We start from the raw sequence: 17,172 nt of genomic DNA, 5'->3' as shown, positions 1-17,172 counted from the left end.
CTTACTGTAGAATTAGAAGACGGCCACCTGTGAGAGAGCTGTGGCCCTATGGGCAGACCTGTCTGTGTGAGCAGGTGCCGCCCAGTGGAGCAGGCTTCTGGTGGTTATCACTGGAATGCAGAGTCTAAGCTGAGGCTGAGTAGGGGCTTGTGCAGAAGGCTTTCATACAAGCTGAGATTTTCCTAGGGACTGCTGCAGCTGATGTGGCCTAGTGATTATCTTAGAACATTCTAGGATCTTGACCTGTTGGAATGGAAATTATTAGCTGTTACTATTTAAACAAGACACGTGAATAAAGGATATTGTGGGGTACCTGGGTGACTCAGCTAAGCGTCTGTCGATTTGGGTCATGATTTCATGGTTCGTGGGATTGAGCCCAATGTTGGGATCCAAGCCCTGCTTGGGATTCTCTGTCTCTCAAAAAAAAATGGGGGTATTGTGAACCCTTTTTTTTTATATTGACAGGCCAGATGACATTTGTGTCAGCCTCCAAGTTTGCCTGGCAGAAGGGTACTGTGGGACAGGCAGAGGTGGGAGCACATGAGCGGGTGTCTGTGCTACAGGTTGGTCAGGGAACAATGTCAGTCCTCCTGCTGTCCTGTCCACCAGTTCATGCTCTGCTGTTACCAGATCCTCCTTAAATTCCCCTGCTCATGAGAACCCCAGTTCCTTTTTTTCCTTCCTAGCTATTTCTAAAAGTTTTGCCATCTCGCTTCTCTTTTTTTGGACAGTTGCCTGGCTCTCTCTGAGGTCTGACAATTTGTCTTTAAAGATCAAAAGAACGGCAACTGTTTAAGTGCAAGACTCAGCTGTGTGCAGGGCATAGCACTTGGCAGACGATTGAAAGGGGCTCAGTAAAGGGATATTCCCAGCGTTCTCAGCTTCCCCAATGCTAAATAGATTTTTCTGTTACTGAAACTCCCAACAATTCTTTCTGGATCCTGGGCTCCGACATCCCTTAGCAATGAACATGCCCACACTCTGTGGATGAGTTTAGCTCGGCTGAGAGACTCTGTGCTATGTTAAGAGAGGTGAAAAGGAGTCTGGGACCCGCTCCCTTCTTCCTGAGACCCTGACAGGGCTCGTGGTTGCTGCCCTTGCATTTTTCCAGAAAGAGAAGCCTGGGGAACTTTGCAGGGATTTTGTTCTTCTGGATCAGAGGGAAACACTCTGATGTGGTTAGGTCTTAAGGTTTGATTTCTTCTTTATTCTGCTGTGGAAGAGTCTGTCAACATCTGTATTTCCCATTCATGATACTGTCATTGAAGGTAGAAAGTCTAATTTTGCCCCTTTCTTATTAGAAGAACAGTTTTGTCTTCTGTAAATGAGAGTCTACAATGAATACCTCAATTAATGACAGGAAGATATAAAAATGCTGAATAAATGTGCAGTGATTTTAAGACTGTTTCCTTCCTTCCAAATGAAATTCTTGAGGTGGGTGTTTCCCTCACTACCTTTCTGGGCAAAAGAACTATGGTGATAACAGCAGTAGTAATTATAATTAATATTTTTGGGGAGACTGATATGTTTTGAATACATGTTAGTACATTGCATATACCTTGTATCATTGAATAATCACAGAAACTCTGTGAAATAGTTACTATCGTCATTCCTAATATTACATATGAGGAAACTGAGCACAGAGACGTTAGATGCTTAGCATGAGGTTGTACAGCCAATAAGCGGAGGGGCCAGGCTTAAAAACAAGGCAGTCCTGCCTCTAGACCTCCAGCATTATGCACAACAACCCCTTTGCCTGTATCTCCTCCATACAGGTACCTCGGTTCCTTATCTAAGAAGGAATGAATTTCAGACCCAGTCCTAAAATCCCTCTTTTATCATAGCTTTCCATCAGCAACAGACTCAGATCCTGGGTCTTTTGCAGGACATCTTGCGCAGGCATCATCTGGCTTCCCTCTTGCCTGATCCCTGCTCCAGACATTGCCCATAATATGCACCCAAGTCACTCCACACCCTGGAGATGGACGGCTGAGTGGCCCATGCATTCTTACATATCCACCTCTCTGCACCTGTGGTTTGAGAAACCTGAAACCTCCTCTCCTTCTGTACTTCATACATTTCATTCTGTAAAATCTGGCGTGTTCATTTGGCAAGTATTTATTGAGTGGGTACTATGCGCTCGAGTTAGCACCAGGGATAAGCTAGTGACCTATGTGGACCCATAGTGTGGTGGGAAAAGCAGAAGGATAAATCCTAAGGTACTGCCGAGAGTGACAGATGTTGTGAAAGAGAGAAGCATACGGTCCTCTGGCATTATTTCCTCTTATTCATTTATTTATAAGAGCTATGAAGAGCCTGCAATGGAGCAGGCCATATGTCAGGTGCTGGCGATATTAATCAAGTTTCCTCCTCTCCTATTATTAGGTTCCAGTGGTGGTGGAGGGTAGGCAATAGTGACAAAAACAATTCAGAACTAAAATAATGACTACATATTGGAGTAAACGGTCTTAAAAACTAAAGAACCAAGTGTCAGAGCAGCTGGCGCCTGGCGGGGGACTAAGTGAGGTAGAGAAACCAGGGAAAGGTTCTTGGAGAGGTAAGTTTTTGAACTTGGTCTTGAATATAGAGCAGGAGCTAGCCATGCTAGTTTCTAGATAAAACAAGGGCAAGTGCAAAGTCCCTGGGGCCAAAAAGAGCTTGTTTTATTCAAGGACTAGAAGAGAGATCAGTGTGAACATTTGCTAGACTTCCCTTCCCAAGCATTATGTTGTTGCCTACCTGCAGGACTGGCTCCTCGGGTAAGACACCGTTCCTCTGTAGTGAGTGAGTCTTTGCCTCTCTCGACGCTGAGCCTCTTGAGGGCAGCAGCCACATCTCGTTCACCTTTTAAGGTGCCACGTCTCATAGTTCTTAGTCCATGAGAGGAATTCAGTGAATAGTGCTGATTTGAAGGAATGAATCAATGCTGCATTGTCCTGGTCTGGCTCACATCATTTATTCACTCCCTTCAAGTGTAGAGAAATCACTGTCGAGGCACAGTTCACGCACCTGGAAGAGGAGTCATGTAGATGGAATTCCTTCCTCATGGAAGGAATTTTCGTCTTTATTGCTGGGACAGGTGGGAGAACTAGGAACTATAAATATTTGCAGGGTGTATTTCACACTGTGGGTCTGGTTTCATCTCCCTTGGTAAACTCCACGCACAGAGCCTCATTAGTTGTGCACACACAAAACAGCTATATAATGATTAGTATTAAGGAAGGGTGAATAATGGAACAGTGTTCACACAAATTAGTTACTGGGTTGAGGGACCTTCTTTTTTTTTTTTTTACGCCCCTGAAACTTTTTTTTTTACATTTCTCCCTTCTAACTTCTGGACTGAGAATTTCTGCTTTGTGTTTTAAGTTGTGGCTCTCGTCATCAGCGTTTTTGAGCAACTTAAGTATTTATAAGGCGACGGGCTTTGCGCTAAGCTCTTGGTGTGCCGTGTCTCACTTAATCCCCGCAGCAGCCCCAGAGAGTTCTCGCATTTTACAAACGGGGCGCTAAGGTGGCAATTTGCAGCAGGTCCCCCAGCCCATGAGGGGTCAGGTTTGAACTTGAACTCAGTCCTTTGGCCGTGTTCTGTCACAGTAGAGCTTCCCATCCGAGTGCTCCCTCTGGCATCTCTTGGGATATTCCCAACGAAACTAGTAATTTTGGAGTGTGTTTCTACGGGAACCCTACAACATTACCAGAAGCATGTTTGGGGTCATTTGTGATTGAGTCGTGTCAGGTAGTTTTTGGCTCAAGCCTGTCTCTGTGTAGTGAGTGCGCTTAGGCAAAGAACGGGCTTCGTGCTCCATTTCACAGGCTGGGGGTCCTCCAAAGGGGCTTCCTTCCTCTAGAGTTAGAGCTAGCAGTCCAGTGGAGCCCGTTAGCCAGCGGCCTCCCAGGCCGGACCCCGAGCTGGATTCGGGATTGCCTCCTTGTCCCTGTGAGTCATAGTGACGCTGGTGTCTCAGCACAAGGATCTGAGGCACTGCTGTCCGGTCATCAGTGAGGCCACTTCCCACACTCAGTGACTCCAGCCGGCTTTGCACGGATGCAAGGCCTCTGGGAACCCTCAGGGAAATCAAAGCGGTCTGGCTGTTGCTCAGCACAGGAGGCAGGGAAAAGGCAAAAGGAAAGGCTTTTCCCAGAGGGGTAAACAGTATTTGTACAAGAGCTCATCAGAAATGCAAAGAGCAAAAAGCAGGTAAAAATGTTCCCAGTGTCCCACTTCTCAGGCACACGGGGGACGAGACCCGGAGCGGTTGACTGTAGGTTCCCATATTCATTGGCTCGTGCAAGGCTTTCGATTATTATTATCATTAATAGAAACGCCTATTTTCAGATCTTTACCCAGACACACAAAAGCATTAAGTTAAGCTGCTGTGCAGGCTTCTTTCTAAAAAGAAGTTTGGGGGCACCTCTTCAGGTCTGACCTTCGCTGCTGCTAGAGTCAGAGCACTGGGTACATGGGGGCGAGAGGAATCAGGCAGCAGAGAAATCTGGAAGACACGTATGGAGATGGGCGAACTGGTAACTGCAGGGAGCATGTGCAAAACTAATAATGGGCATAAAATCCTGTATTTCATACTACCAAAGTCACATACTTAAATGATACATATTTAAAATTCTGGGGGCGCCTGGGTGGCGCAGTCGGTTAAGCGTCCGACTTCAGCCAGGTCACGATCTCGCGGTCCGTGAATTCGAGCCCCGCGTCGGGCTCTGGGCTGATGGCTCAGAGCCTGGAGCCTGTTTCCGATTCTGTGTCTCCCTCTCTCTCTCTGCCCCTCCCCCGTTCATGCTCTGTCTCTCTCTGTCCCAAAAATAAATAAACGTTGAAAAAAACAATTAAAAAAAAAATTCTGGAGGACTCGTTTAGGACACAAAAAAACTCACATGCGTTTTGACCTCTGTGACTAAGGAGGGTGTTCTGACAGCTATACAAAAATGAAAACGAGATATCCAATTCACCGATGTATGCGTTACCTGGCACTCGTGTAACAAAGTACCTCAGCCTGTGTGACTTCAACAACAGAAATTTATCTTTGCACGGTTCTGTAAGCCAGAAGTCTGAGATCAAGGTTTCTGTGGGGTTGATTTCTTTCCAAAGGTCATGTGGGAAGGATCTGTTCAGGCCTCTTTTTTCAACTCATAGATGGTCGTCTTGTCCCTGTCTTCCCCTAGTCTTTTCTCTACGTGTGTCTGTTCAAATTCCCTCTTCTTCCGAGGATACCAGTTATATCCGGTTAGGGCCCACCCTCATTTTAACCTGATTACCTCTGTAAGGACTGTCTCTCCAAATATGTTCACATTCTGAGGTGTGAAGGTCAGGCATTCAATATGAAATTTTGAGGGGGACGTGATTTGGCCCCTAACAACTGATTCTTAACACCTGACATGTAGAAGCTGTTGGAGCCTAGAAGAAAAATCTATGGGGAAGCAAATAAGAAATGATCGATGGAGCCTTCCCTACTGAAATTTTAAATGTTTCAGACTTGAAACTTTCCCCCTTTGACAGAAACCAAAATCTGATCTTCCAGTAGTGCTGGTAATGTAATGTTAAACATCAGCAAATCATTGTGTGCTAAGTCGGAACTACTTATCATTGGTTATAATAATATACTTCATTTCTGGCCTAGGCTACCAATACAATTGATAAGACTTGATCATATGATACATTTTCTATCTGTGCCCTCATTACCGCAGAAACAAGCTTTTGAACACTTACATATCATCTCAAGAATAAATGTTCTTCTTTCCGGTCTCTGACGTAGGCCTCAGAAATGCATGCTCTTGGGGCGCCTGGGTGGCTCAGTCGGTTAAGCGTCCGACTTCGGCTCAGGTCACGATCTCGCGGTTTGTGAGTTCGAGCCCCGCGTCGGGCTCTGTGCTGACAGCTCAGAGCCTGGAGCCTGCTTCCGATTCTGTGTCTCCCTCTCTCTCTGACCCTCCCCCGTTCATGCTCTGTCTCTGTCTCAAAAATAAACATTAAAACAAAATTAAAAAAAGAAATATATGCTCTTGCATGTACAAACACACATTCTCAAAGCTACCTATACAAAATCATATTTTCTTTGCAGTCTCCCTTGCTTTAGTTATATTTGCCTCGCTTCAGTTTTATTCCGCACTTAAAAACATTTTTCACCAAAGGTGAAAAGGACAAAATTTAGCGGCTCAATACCGAATTCACACACGTACCCACAGCTTTTGTTTTCTTTCTGTAACTATACACGAGTGAGAACATCCTGGATTAAAGGCCTTACAGATGAAGCAGCTCTGATCCCCTTTCTCACTACTCTTCTCTCCTGTGACTCAGGGGGAAAATCCCCACCTGTGTTTAGCGGTTGTGACACTTGCACACAAACGAGTAGATGTAGCTAATACGTGAGGGTGATGTAGACGTGTTGAACTAAAAATAGGGGTTGCAGTTGAGGATTCTCTACCTGGTATCACGTACATATAGTATGGTCAGATCAGAGAGTGACCTTGACATGCTCAGGACTCTACCAAATAAAGAAAGTGCATCCTCAATCTTGGGTTGGGGAAGCCAATGGGTATCTCAGTTGCTTCCTTATTTAAAGAAAGCAGAATGGACAGACAGAAGGGAAAAGTGGCTGCAAAGGCTGTAGAGAGGAGTCTTGGGGTGAAAGGAGAGGGTTTATTCTACCCATACTGGGTGAGTTGCTTTGGAAAGTAATCGACCCATTTAGTGCCTTTTATTAAGCTTCTTCTGTATGGTTGATGGAATCATTTCCTCATCTCCTCCATTAAGCATTCAATTAAATCTGCATGACTCACCGGTGTTTTCATAGTTGAACTTTCTATTGTGAGGAGATGCAGTTCACTGCAGAGTCTCCTCTCACAGTAAGCGGGGGCAAGACAGAGATTCCTCGCAGGGGCCAGACATGTTTGGTTGGTATGTAGACGGAAGCCATACTGTCTTTTATAGATCACATAGTGTCACATCTGCTTGATGGCAGAAAGCACATGGGTAGGAGGACAGATGGTTGAGACGGAGTGGGAGGGTACTGTTATGAAACAATTGACGAGTGAAAAGGAATGTGGACAGTGAGGTAAAGAGCAGGGATCAGCATGTGGGAGCATCAATGAGCAGTTGTTTGTATGTGTGTATTCCATTCACGGTCCTAGAAGTAAGTGCCCTGAGTCGACAAAAGAGGAAATAAAGTGGTATTAAAAAAAAAAAAAAGAAATCAAAGAAGAAACAACAAAATTATTGCACAGACTTTGGACTAAACAGATCTGATTTTTAAATAGAAATTTTTTTCCTATATTGTCAACATAATCTGTGCTGCCCCAATTTAAACTGAAATGTGGGGAATTTGATGAAGGAGGCCTAGCCAAGTAGGACCTGGATTCTAGGCGGATCACCGAGTTGTACAGTCACGATTCAACAAGCCTTATTATTGGTTCTGAGCAACAGCTAGTTGATGTGAGGGATTACAGATTTCAGGTAACTGGGCAGCTAATCCTTGAAGCACAGGCGAGTTCCTTTAAATAGGTTTATGAGACATTGAGAGGATGGTGGTGATATCCAGCCCTGTGGACCTATTTACATTGTGCCTGTACGGTTTGACAGTGATAGGATCCTTTCCCCTCCCTCAGTTCCCATGATGTATTGAGCGAGTCTCCAAAGGTTAGCTTCTGCGGTCTGTCTCACATGCCTCCAGCCGGCCTCCTGCTCTCTGCACCTGCGGTGTCCATTTCTGACTGCCCATAGCTCCCTCCTATATGAATTCTACCTGTTAGAAGGTGAAAATCTCTTTTTTTCTATTCCAACTGACAATTCCTCCTATTGGCTTAATGGCCCAAAGCTACTTTATTTAAGTCAGTAGCAAACAGAGTTTAACTCACTGTAGTTAAAATCCGGGCTCTGCTCAACCATTTCATCTCTCCATTCCTTTTTATCTGTTCTGTATGCTCAGCAGACCCTCTGAAGAAAGGGAATCAGAGCAAAGCATTTTGATAAGAAAATGAGATAAGCTTATTCCAGAATTCTCAACCCTTCTGCCTCTTTGAATAACTTCTCCCCTCAAGTTCGCTGAAAACCTTTACATGGATTTCTTTCTTTTAAGACCTACTCCCCAACGCTTTTCCTCTCAGATTTCCTGACTATTGAAAAAGGGAGGGAGTGTTTACTCATACTAACTTCATGGCAATCCTGTTCCTAGAAGGGCCTGTGATAGGCAGAAAAGAGATGATGCATGCTGTTTGATTATTTGCTTTTTGAGAACAAATTTGCTGTGACGGGGTCCAACATAAGTCACTGACGAGAATGTAAGTGAGTACTGCCTTTCAGGAAAGAGATCTGTCAGTACATATCTGGAGCTTTATAAGTGCCCTGCCCTTTGGTCCATTAGATCCTCTTTAAAAATCTTCACTAAGGCAAAACTTTGTAATATAATGATTTGTCTACCAAAAACATGCGCCGCATCATTATTGTAACCAAAAGTGAGTACAAGCTAACTGACCAACAAAAAAGGGAAGGTCACGAAACATACGGGATGGAATGTCATAAAGGAATACTACATCGTCATGTTTCAAAGTACATGCAATGGTATGGGAATTAACAGTAGGAGGCTTAGTATAAAGTACTTTATCAACTGTCAATATATTCCTACTAAAAGTATACATATGTTCATTGAAAGAAAACATAAATAGAACCCACTGTGAAAAGTGCTATTTCTGTATCGTGAAACTATGGGTAATTTCTGTTAACATATATATGTTTCTTTACTTTCTATTTAACAGTGGGGTGACTGGGTGGCTCAGTCATTTGAGTGTGCCATTCTTGATTTTTCCTCAGGTTATGACTCCAGGGTTGTGGGTCCCAGCATGTGGGAACTCACATGCTCCCTCTCTAAAATTAAAAAAAAAAAAAAAAGTAAAAGTTTTTAAGAAAAAACTCTTTGATCTTCAGGCTAGGTGTTCTATAGACATTATTTTTTCCCCTAGTAATTAATTCTCCCTCTGGATACTCTTTTACATCATATGCATCTACAATGTCATAATAAACTAGGAGGAAGAGAAGTAGGCACTGAAGCCATAAAAATAGCTCCCACATACTCATGACTTTTAAAATAAATGTATACCTATAGAGTACTTTACAATTTTGAAAGACACTCACATAAAGCAATCTTGAAATCTATGAGAAACTATGAGAGCAGAATTTTGTCTTGTTTGCCATTATATCTCAGGATCTAGAATGGTGTCAGGGATATATTGGATATAGGGTATATAGGGTGTATATTTGCTAGGGTAACAGATGAATGTTTTTTGAACAGTGATGGTCAAGTAGGATCTTAGCGATTGTAATCTCACATGATATTCATGATGGCCCTCTGAAGAGGGTATCCTCAATTCTCTGAGGACTTGGTTCTTAGTATGATTTTAATGGTACTTCATTGTTTCTTCATTGCCCTACTAAACAAATGGCCATGATGCCACTTATTACTTGAGGATTTGTTTTTGTTTTGTTTTGTGGTGTGTGTGTAGACAGCATGAGGGAGTGAGAGGGACAAAGGGAGAGTGAGGGAAGGTGAGAGTCTTAAGTAGGCTCCATAACAGCACAGAGCCCAGTGTGGGGCTCAATCCCAAAACCCTGGGATCATGACCGGAGCTGAAATCAAGAGTCAGATGCTCAACTGACTGAGCCACGCAGGTGTCCCTTACTTGAGGATTTTGTTTTCTATCAGAATTTTTTAAATGTGTATGTTCAGAATTTATTGTACCATGACTCATTAATTGTTGTGTGTTCCTACTGCCTCTTTTCTCTGCTGTCAGTACTTGCTATGCGTTGTGAGAATCTTTTCAACTAGATCTTGAGGTTTCTAGATAGAATACGGTCAAGATGGCACTCCAGGTGCTGAGATTCATAGCAATAAGAGGAGCCTGAATCTTTTCTAGAGTATTTCTTTTTTTTTTTTTAAACGTTTATTTATTTTTGAGACAGAGAGAGACAGAGCATGAACGGGGGAGGGGCAGAGAGAGAGGGAGACACAGAATCGGAAGCAGGCTCCAGGCTCTGAGCCATCAGCCCAGAGCCCGACGCGGGGCTCGAACTCACGGACCGCGAGATCGTGACCTGAGCTGAAGTTGGTGCCCAACCGACTGCGCCACCCAGGCGCCCCTAGATATTTCTTAAGAAAGTCTTCAGACTTTCTGAACACTGTAAATATATCTTAAAATAGCCTGTTTCTTTTCAAATTATACACAATATACACCTACCAGGAGAGAACGATGAGTAATATCCTCCATCACCTCAAAAACTGGCCAGAGCAAGAAAGAAAGTTAAAACACACCAAGAGCATCACTGTGGGTTTTCAATGTAATGGTGTCCCGGTAGGGATCATCCAAGGGAACAAAACAAGTCACTTTTTCAGGCAGGTGCCCTTTGTGTTCGCATTTCCACAATGGCTCCTTTCCTGTTTGTATCCACTTCAGCTTCACAGCCTCAGTTCAGGTGGGGTGGAGTGACATGTAGCCTGGGGTCTTATTTGATGTGTGGCCTGTATGTACTTCCTTCCCTTGACCTGGCTCTTTTCACTGTGAACTAAGGTTCCCTACTGTTTGACATCAGGGCACTGATCGCATTGGCTCTTCAAACCTTTGAGAGTAGCTGCTACGTGACTCGGTTACAAAGCGCGCGCTTTACCCTGCTGTAGCCCTGCCCCAGGCCTATTCACGACCCTCATTCTCAGCAGATTTCTCTCCCCGTCACCTTGATAGGCTACTAAAACGGGACTTAACTTTTACTCGCAGAGTTAAATCAGTCTTGTATTTTAAAGACAAGAAAAAGGGTGGAGAAATTGGGGTAACTTTCACATATACATGTTTGTAATTTTATTCTTCACAAAATATCTTTAAAGAAGTTCTGAAATGTGGCAAGATTTTGATTGAATCCACACTCCTTCCTTCCCTTGGGAAACAGTCCTTTCGTATAGGCTAATTAATTGACTCTTTGTTTCCCATCCAAGTGGTCATTTCTTCACTTTGATGCAGCACGTATTTCAGGAGCACTTATTATATGCTCAGCACTGAAGACACAGATGGAAGAGACAGCTTTGGTCTCCTCCCTCACGGGAAGGGGGAAAGGCATATCGAATAATTAGATACAAAATTAATAGTTCAATTCTCATTTTGGAATAGCAGTGAGAGGCACATGGAAGTATCCAACCCACAGGTAGATGGAACCTGCTTAGTTTGGGAGTTCTGGGAAGGCTTCCTTGAAGTGAGAACGAGTAGATGTTGGTTAAGCCGAGTTGAGGTGACAGGAAAAATAGGAAGAGAGAAGGCAATGTGTAAAGGCTGAGGTGAAAATAAGCAAGGAAAACTCAAGGAAGCGCCACCACGAAGATGAGGGCATGGTGAGCCAGTGAGGCACGTGTTGTTGCCAGGTTAGAGATTTATGCCCTTCACTGAAGAGTTGCATGCGCCAGGCACTGTGCGAGGGGCTAGGGAAGTAACTGTGAGTTGGGATTCTGCCCTTGCACAGCTTGTGCTTAGGGGCAGGATCAGTGATGAGTGCTCTGAGAGAGAAAATCAAGAGAAAACGTTTCTCTGAAGGCCAAAGACTAGGGGAGAAAAAGAATGGTGTGCTCCAGGAAGTGAAATAAACACAAGTGTAGAGACTCTGTTCAAGGGAGGTGACCAAATGATGGTCCAGAGACAAACAAAAATAAAACCAATTCCATTTGCTACACATGTGATGATCATTGGAGGCAGTGCTCTATTGTGTGAGGAGGTCCAGGAGTTGGAGAAGGACCCCTCATCTGATCTATAGCTGGATCACTGTGGACCTGGACGAATGACTGATACTCCTTTGTTTCTTCATCAACTACATAGGAAAGTTGGACCAGGTACCTTCCAGATTGTAGATTCCATGATCCTGTAGAAAAACCCTCATGTACAGTGGGTAAAGCCTGAGAGGTTGTTCCTAAGCTTTTGAGGTCACAGAGATGAGTGGTAACAACATTCATTTAGTCTGTCATTAAAATGTACACAAAAGTCACCCCAGAACTGCATTTGTTCGGAAGCAATATCACCAACCCAACTTTCTTCTTTATTCTCAAAAATTTGAGTACGTTTTTAGGTGAGAAACCAAGCTGACCCTCTGCAGATAGAAATTTGTCTTTCTTGCCCTTATTTTTTACTGCGGTCTCCTCCCTTTTCTACTTGGACTTGAACTTAAGGTGTGCAGTGTGTCAAAGTGGTGCCATGGTGACTTGCCAATGACGTCAAAAACGTGGCTTTGGTTGGCATTGTGCAGATTACATGGGCAAGTGGTCGATTTCTTTGTGTTTAGCAAGTTGTCAGTTAATGAATATAAAATGCCGGCCTTCACCAGTAAGGAATTTGGAGAAATTGAGAAAATGGAAACTAAACCTGGATCCCAGCTGACACCCTAGATTGTTCTCTGAGGATACCTTTCTAACAGACAGCTGTTGTTTAAAATGTCGACCAAAGACTGGGAATTATTAGACATTGAGACGAGATCTGTTTGGACATTAAACAGAAAACCTTCTTGGACTTTATAGATATCTTTGAACGTGGAGGTTCTGGTCATCTTACCTTTCATGGGTCAAAAGGAGAAGACATTTATAATGACAAGCAAAAACAGAGTGAAAGTTCAAAGTCTCTGCAGTTTAGGTGGAAAGCTGAGGGTAGGCATGGACAAATGAATATTTGTGAGCAGCAATTTAGCGGGATTTTAGCAACTCCTGACATAATTGTGTATGGCACCCCTTACAGCTTGAGTAAAGGGAGCTTAGGACAATTACCTTGTACCTTACCCTACCTCACCTAGTATATGATGGACTTGAGAACTTAGAAGAAGAAGTGGTGAGGATAAAAATAGAAAAGGTTCAAGTTCCAAGTTTTACAATATGTGATTGGTATTATGTCCCCTCTCATTATAAGCCTTAGGCCCCTCTCATACACAGGCCTTGTGATCCAGTGAATAGTCCCTGTTGGCCATCGTGCATGTCCCAGTATTCCTCTGTTGTTTAGCACATTCGATGACCTCGGCCAATGGGTCTTGGGGATGATTAATTATACGGAGAAATTACCTCTTGTTTTTAGCAGGTTTCATTAGTGTGGTAATAGACCAACCTTAATTGAGCACAGGCTATTATGCCATCTTCTGTTCTCAGGGGATTTTAGTCAACTCATTTAATTTGGATATTGACCCTGTCAAGTGGTACAATTCATATGCCCATTCGCAAGTGAGGAATCTGAGACACACACGTGTGAATTAACTTTCAGGGAGTCTCAGAGTCACTTAGTGATGGACCAAAGACTTAGACTCCAGCAGTGTGATTCCAGAGCCTGTACCTAACCCCTGTGTTTCTACCACTACTGTGGACCAAACAGGGAGAGGATCTTAAAAACATTTAGCAATAGCCTTTCACTTGCTAGCCTAGTGATCTGATAGCTGTCATGTCCTATTCTACACTGAATCCTCCTAGGCCTAGGAAGAGGGAGAAAGCAAGATGATTGGAAAAGGATGGAGTATTTTGATTTCAATCCTCATGGTTTTACTTCCGTGGTTTGGCCCAGGTTCGTACATTCCATTTGCTTCATCCACAACTAGGATACTCTGTAGAGTCAAAGCTCCGTGTAGTTCTTCATGTATGAGTAGCTGCCAAATATATAAGCAAAGGCCAAATCAGGAGAGGAAGCTATCAGGCCAAATGCTTATCAACAGCCCCATGGAAAGGGCATGTGGAGAATGAGGGGCTGAGCAGAGCTTTTGTAGCTCTCCACTGAGCAGTGTCCTGGTACATTCTTCCAGGGAGGTCTGCTGTGTTTCTGTTTTCTAAGTAGGACCCTAAGATAGTATTTGGTGTATCAAATGGGGGCAACTAATAAGATGACAGGTATCTGCAGGTGTTTACATGAAGGCAGGCTGTATTACTCTTGCCTGTTCTCCTAGGCACTCTCACACACTGTACCTTTTCTATCCATCCAATCCTTTCATTTCTGGACAATTACAGTTGACTCATGACCAATAAGGGTCCATTTAGAGGTGATTTTTTTAAAGAATACTGTAAGTGTATTCTATCAATAACATTTTTTTCTGTAGCTTGCTTTGATGTAAGCATATAGAATATAGCATATAACGTATACAATATGCGAAAATTGACTGTTTATGTTATTGGTAAGGCTTCCAGTCAACAGGTAAATTTGGGGGGAAGTCCAAAGTTTTATGCGCATTTGCAACTACATGGGGGTTTGGTGCCCCCCTTGTTTGCTAACGTGATGCTTTTTTCTCTATTTTTAATCACAGCAGAATCTAAGAAGAAGAAAAAGGAAGGCAAGAAACAGGAGAAGATGCTGGACTAATGCCGTCTTCTTGGACCATGAAAAGGACATCAGCAAAAAGGAGCAGTTAACTATTGCATTTATACCCATGTAGGCTTTGTATTCAAAAATTATCTATAGCTAAGTACACACTAGGCAGAAACAAAAAGAAAAGAAAAATTTTGTAGTAGCATTTTGTAAAATGTATACCATAGTACCACTAGGGGCTTATAATAGAGGACTGTAATCCTATTTAGAAAGTTGACTTGTAGTACATGATAAATGGTAGAAAACTGAGGTAAGTTTTTTGAAGTTATGTGATATTTTACATTTAAAATCTTTTTTTTTTTTACCTTTTTTTCTTTCGGCAGCAATTTACGTGTTATGACCATGTAAACTACTTTTCTCGTTAGATAAATTTTTCACCTAGACTTTTTTTCCCATTTGAGAAAAATATATACTAAACAAAGCAGCAATAAAATATAATCATCCTATCTGAGGAAAATATCTTCTGCCAATGGATTTTTTAAAACAAACTTTAGTCCACAAAATGGAGGGAGGGGGCAGAGCATGCCCTACTTTAATGTTGACTTTTTTTTTTTTTTTTAAAGAAATGCATGAAAAGAAATTCGCTTTGGCAGGAACATTTGTTTTCTTAACGAAATTATTTTTCCTTCTGAGGAAAAAAAAGACTAGGAAAATAAATCAAGGTGATTCTGGAAAAAGTGCTTTTGTGTGCAATCATTTGATATTGTAACCCTCTTGCTTTGTCCCCCACACTCCCCCAGTCAACCTGTTAGCAGTGAGAATTTATCATACAAACTAATTAAATTCCTCTTGAGCACAATTTTATAGAGGATTTTTGTATATGTAGTATAGATGTAGATCTGTAGCATTTATCAGTTTTGGGTACTGCAGAATTGAATAAAAGTCCCAAAATAATCTAGAGTTTGATGGAACAGAAAAACCCTTCTCTTACGTACAATATGCATGGGCTACACAATCCAAATCAGGAACAGAGTAACATATGCAAAATAGTAGAGTCTATACACGAAGAATTCCTACTCTATTATCTGCTGTATGTACCAAGATATCCACCAAGGATTACTTGTACAACTCCCTTATCTGCTGGGTTCCGAGTACAATCTTTAAGTAAACAAGTCAATGCTTTTATTATCCAGGGCAATGACACCTCAGAAATCCGCAGGGATTAGCTTCAACATATTACTCTTGAAAAAGCCACCTCTACTTTTCAAGGGGCAAGTTTATCGCTTTACACCTGCCTACCAAGCTAGCTCCAGGTCCGCTTCCAGAAATAATGGTCTCAACATACCTTAGGGTAGCCGTAAAATAATCACAAACTGGTCTAATGATGCCACTAAAGAGTCTTCAGAGCTAAACTGGCCTGCCATCTGGTCGAAGACTCCACTTGAGCTAGAAATGTCGAGGGGGTTCCTATCTCCTAAGGCAAAGCCCAATGCCACTGGGGAGGAGAAGAAGAACACATTATGGACCGGTGCTTAATAAAAGAGTATCTTGTAAAGAGCAAAGGACAGAAACGTGAATGCAGTCCTTTTACAAGAGGCCTTTAATAGGAAAAAATTCTCCTGGGGATGGATGGAGGAGAAGAAAAGGCATTATTTTGAGTGGGTTTTTTTTTTTTTTATAACAAGTCCCATAAGGATAGAGATATGGAAGAGTCTGCAGCAAATTTTGTTAGCCTCTCGCCTCCTATTGCTCCTCTGTCACCCTTGAGCCGAAACAGCAGCTCATGAATCAGCAATGAGCTCAGGTAACCTCGAACAAAATCTCCCCAAGGAAAAGCAGCCCCGTAAGTGATCGCGGCATCCCCTTCATTCACAGGGTGTGGAGGATGCATTCCTAACAAACTGTACAATATTCCAAGAGTTGGAATGCTAACTACCATTGCACAGGCTGTGAAGTTCAACTTCCTCTAAGTCTTGAGAATTACTCTACCCCAGCCCCCAGCTTAAAACATCTTGCCGAATCTCGCTGAAGTACGGAACACATAAATACAAAAGGACAAGCTCCCAAAGTCACTGATGCTCACAAACTGAAGCAAACAGACCATGGTTCAGTGATTTCGTAGGGTATCCCAGCAAGCTCTCTTCCCAAATGTTCTGAGTTTTATCCACTTTACCCCAAAGTTTACTTAGCCTTGAGGCAGGAAGGCGAAATATAAAATCAGCTGCAAAAGAGGCTTGGGAAGATGGCAGAGGAAGAGGGCCCCAAGTTCACCTCATCCCACATTTACAACTAGATATTCGTATCCAAGTAAGTAAACCAGAGAGCAATCAAAGACTGGCAGAATAAACGCTGCAAGTAAATGTAGAGAAGAAGCCACACTGGAGAGGTTAGGAAGGCCAGCAGCAGTGGTTGGGAGCTGACTGCAGGAGGTAGGGAGCTGTGGGCACAGAGAGGAAAACAAGGAAGCCCACGAAGGGAAAGTGAATCCCCTTAACATCTGGCCTTGACAACCAGAGGGGTTGAATTCTAGGAGTTTGTATAACCAGTGGGACTTGGGAGTCTGGAGCTTTAAGAGCTGACTTATTAGGTGAGCCAGGAGTGATAGCCAGGTCCCCGTCCCTAGAGACACAGCAGCCAGGGAGAGGCCACAGAGAAGCCACCATTTGCACAGCAGGAGGGAGATGTGTTTGTACTAATTTCGAGAATGTTGGGGGGTACTTCTCTGGGAACAAAGGTGCTGGCAGGCACCATTTTCCTTCCCTATCCACCCAGCATAAACAGAGCCACCTGGGGGAGGATGGCAGTGCACAGAAACTTGCTACCTAGCCCTCTAGCAGTATGCCCTGCCCTTGAGTTCTCCTGAGGACTCACCCA

The 17,172-nt window shown here is 43.1% G+C and overlaps 1 protein-coding gene across 1 annotated transcript in view; it reads left to right on the top strand.

Moving 5' to 3' along the window:
• The window catches only part of PTN (pleiotrophin), a 102,794-nt gene extending 87,637 nt beyond the window's left edge, over positions 1–15,157 (top strand). Inside the window, exon 5 of the mRNA XM_043589663.1 lies at positions 14,297–15,157. Within this exon, the coding sequence (XP_043445598.1) occupies positions 14,297–14,352 (56 nt within the window). The 3' untranslated portion in view covers positions 14,353–15,157. The remainder of the gene's footprint in view (positions 1–14,296) is intronic.
• The last annotated feature ends 2,015 nt before the right edge of the window (positions 15,158–17,172 follow it).

This window comes from Prionailurus bengalensis, chromosome A2 (assembly GCF_016509475.1).
Source record: "Prionailurus bengalensis isolate Pbe53 chromosome A2, Fcat_Pben_1.1_paternal_pri, whole genome shotgun sequence".
NCBI classification, from domain to species: Eukaryota; Metazoa; Chordata; class Mammalia; order Carnivora; family Felidae; genus Prionailurus; species Prionailurus bengalensis.
This window is presented reverse-complemented; position numbering and strand designations above follow the sequence as displayed.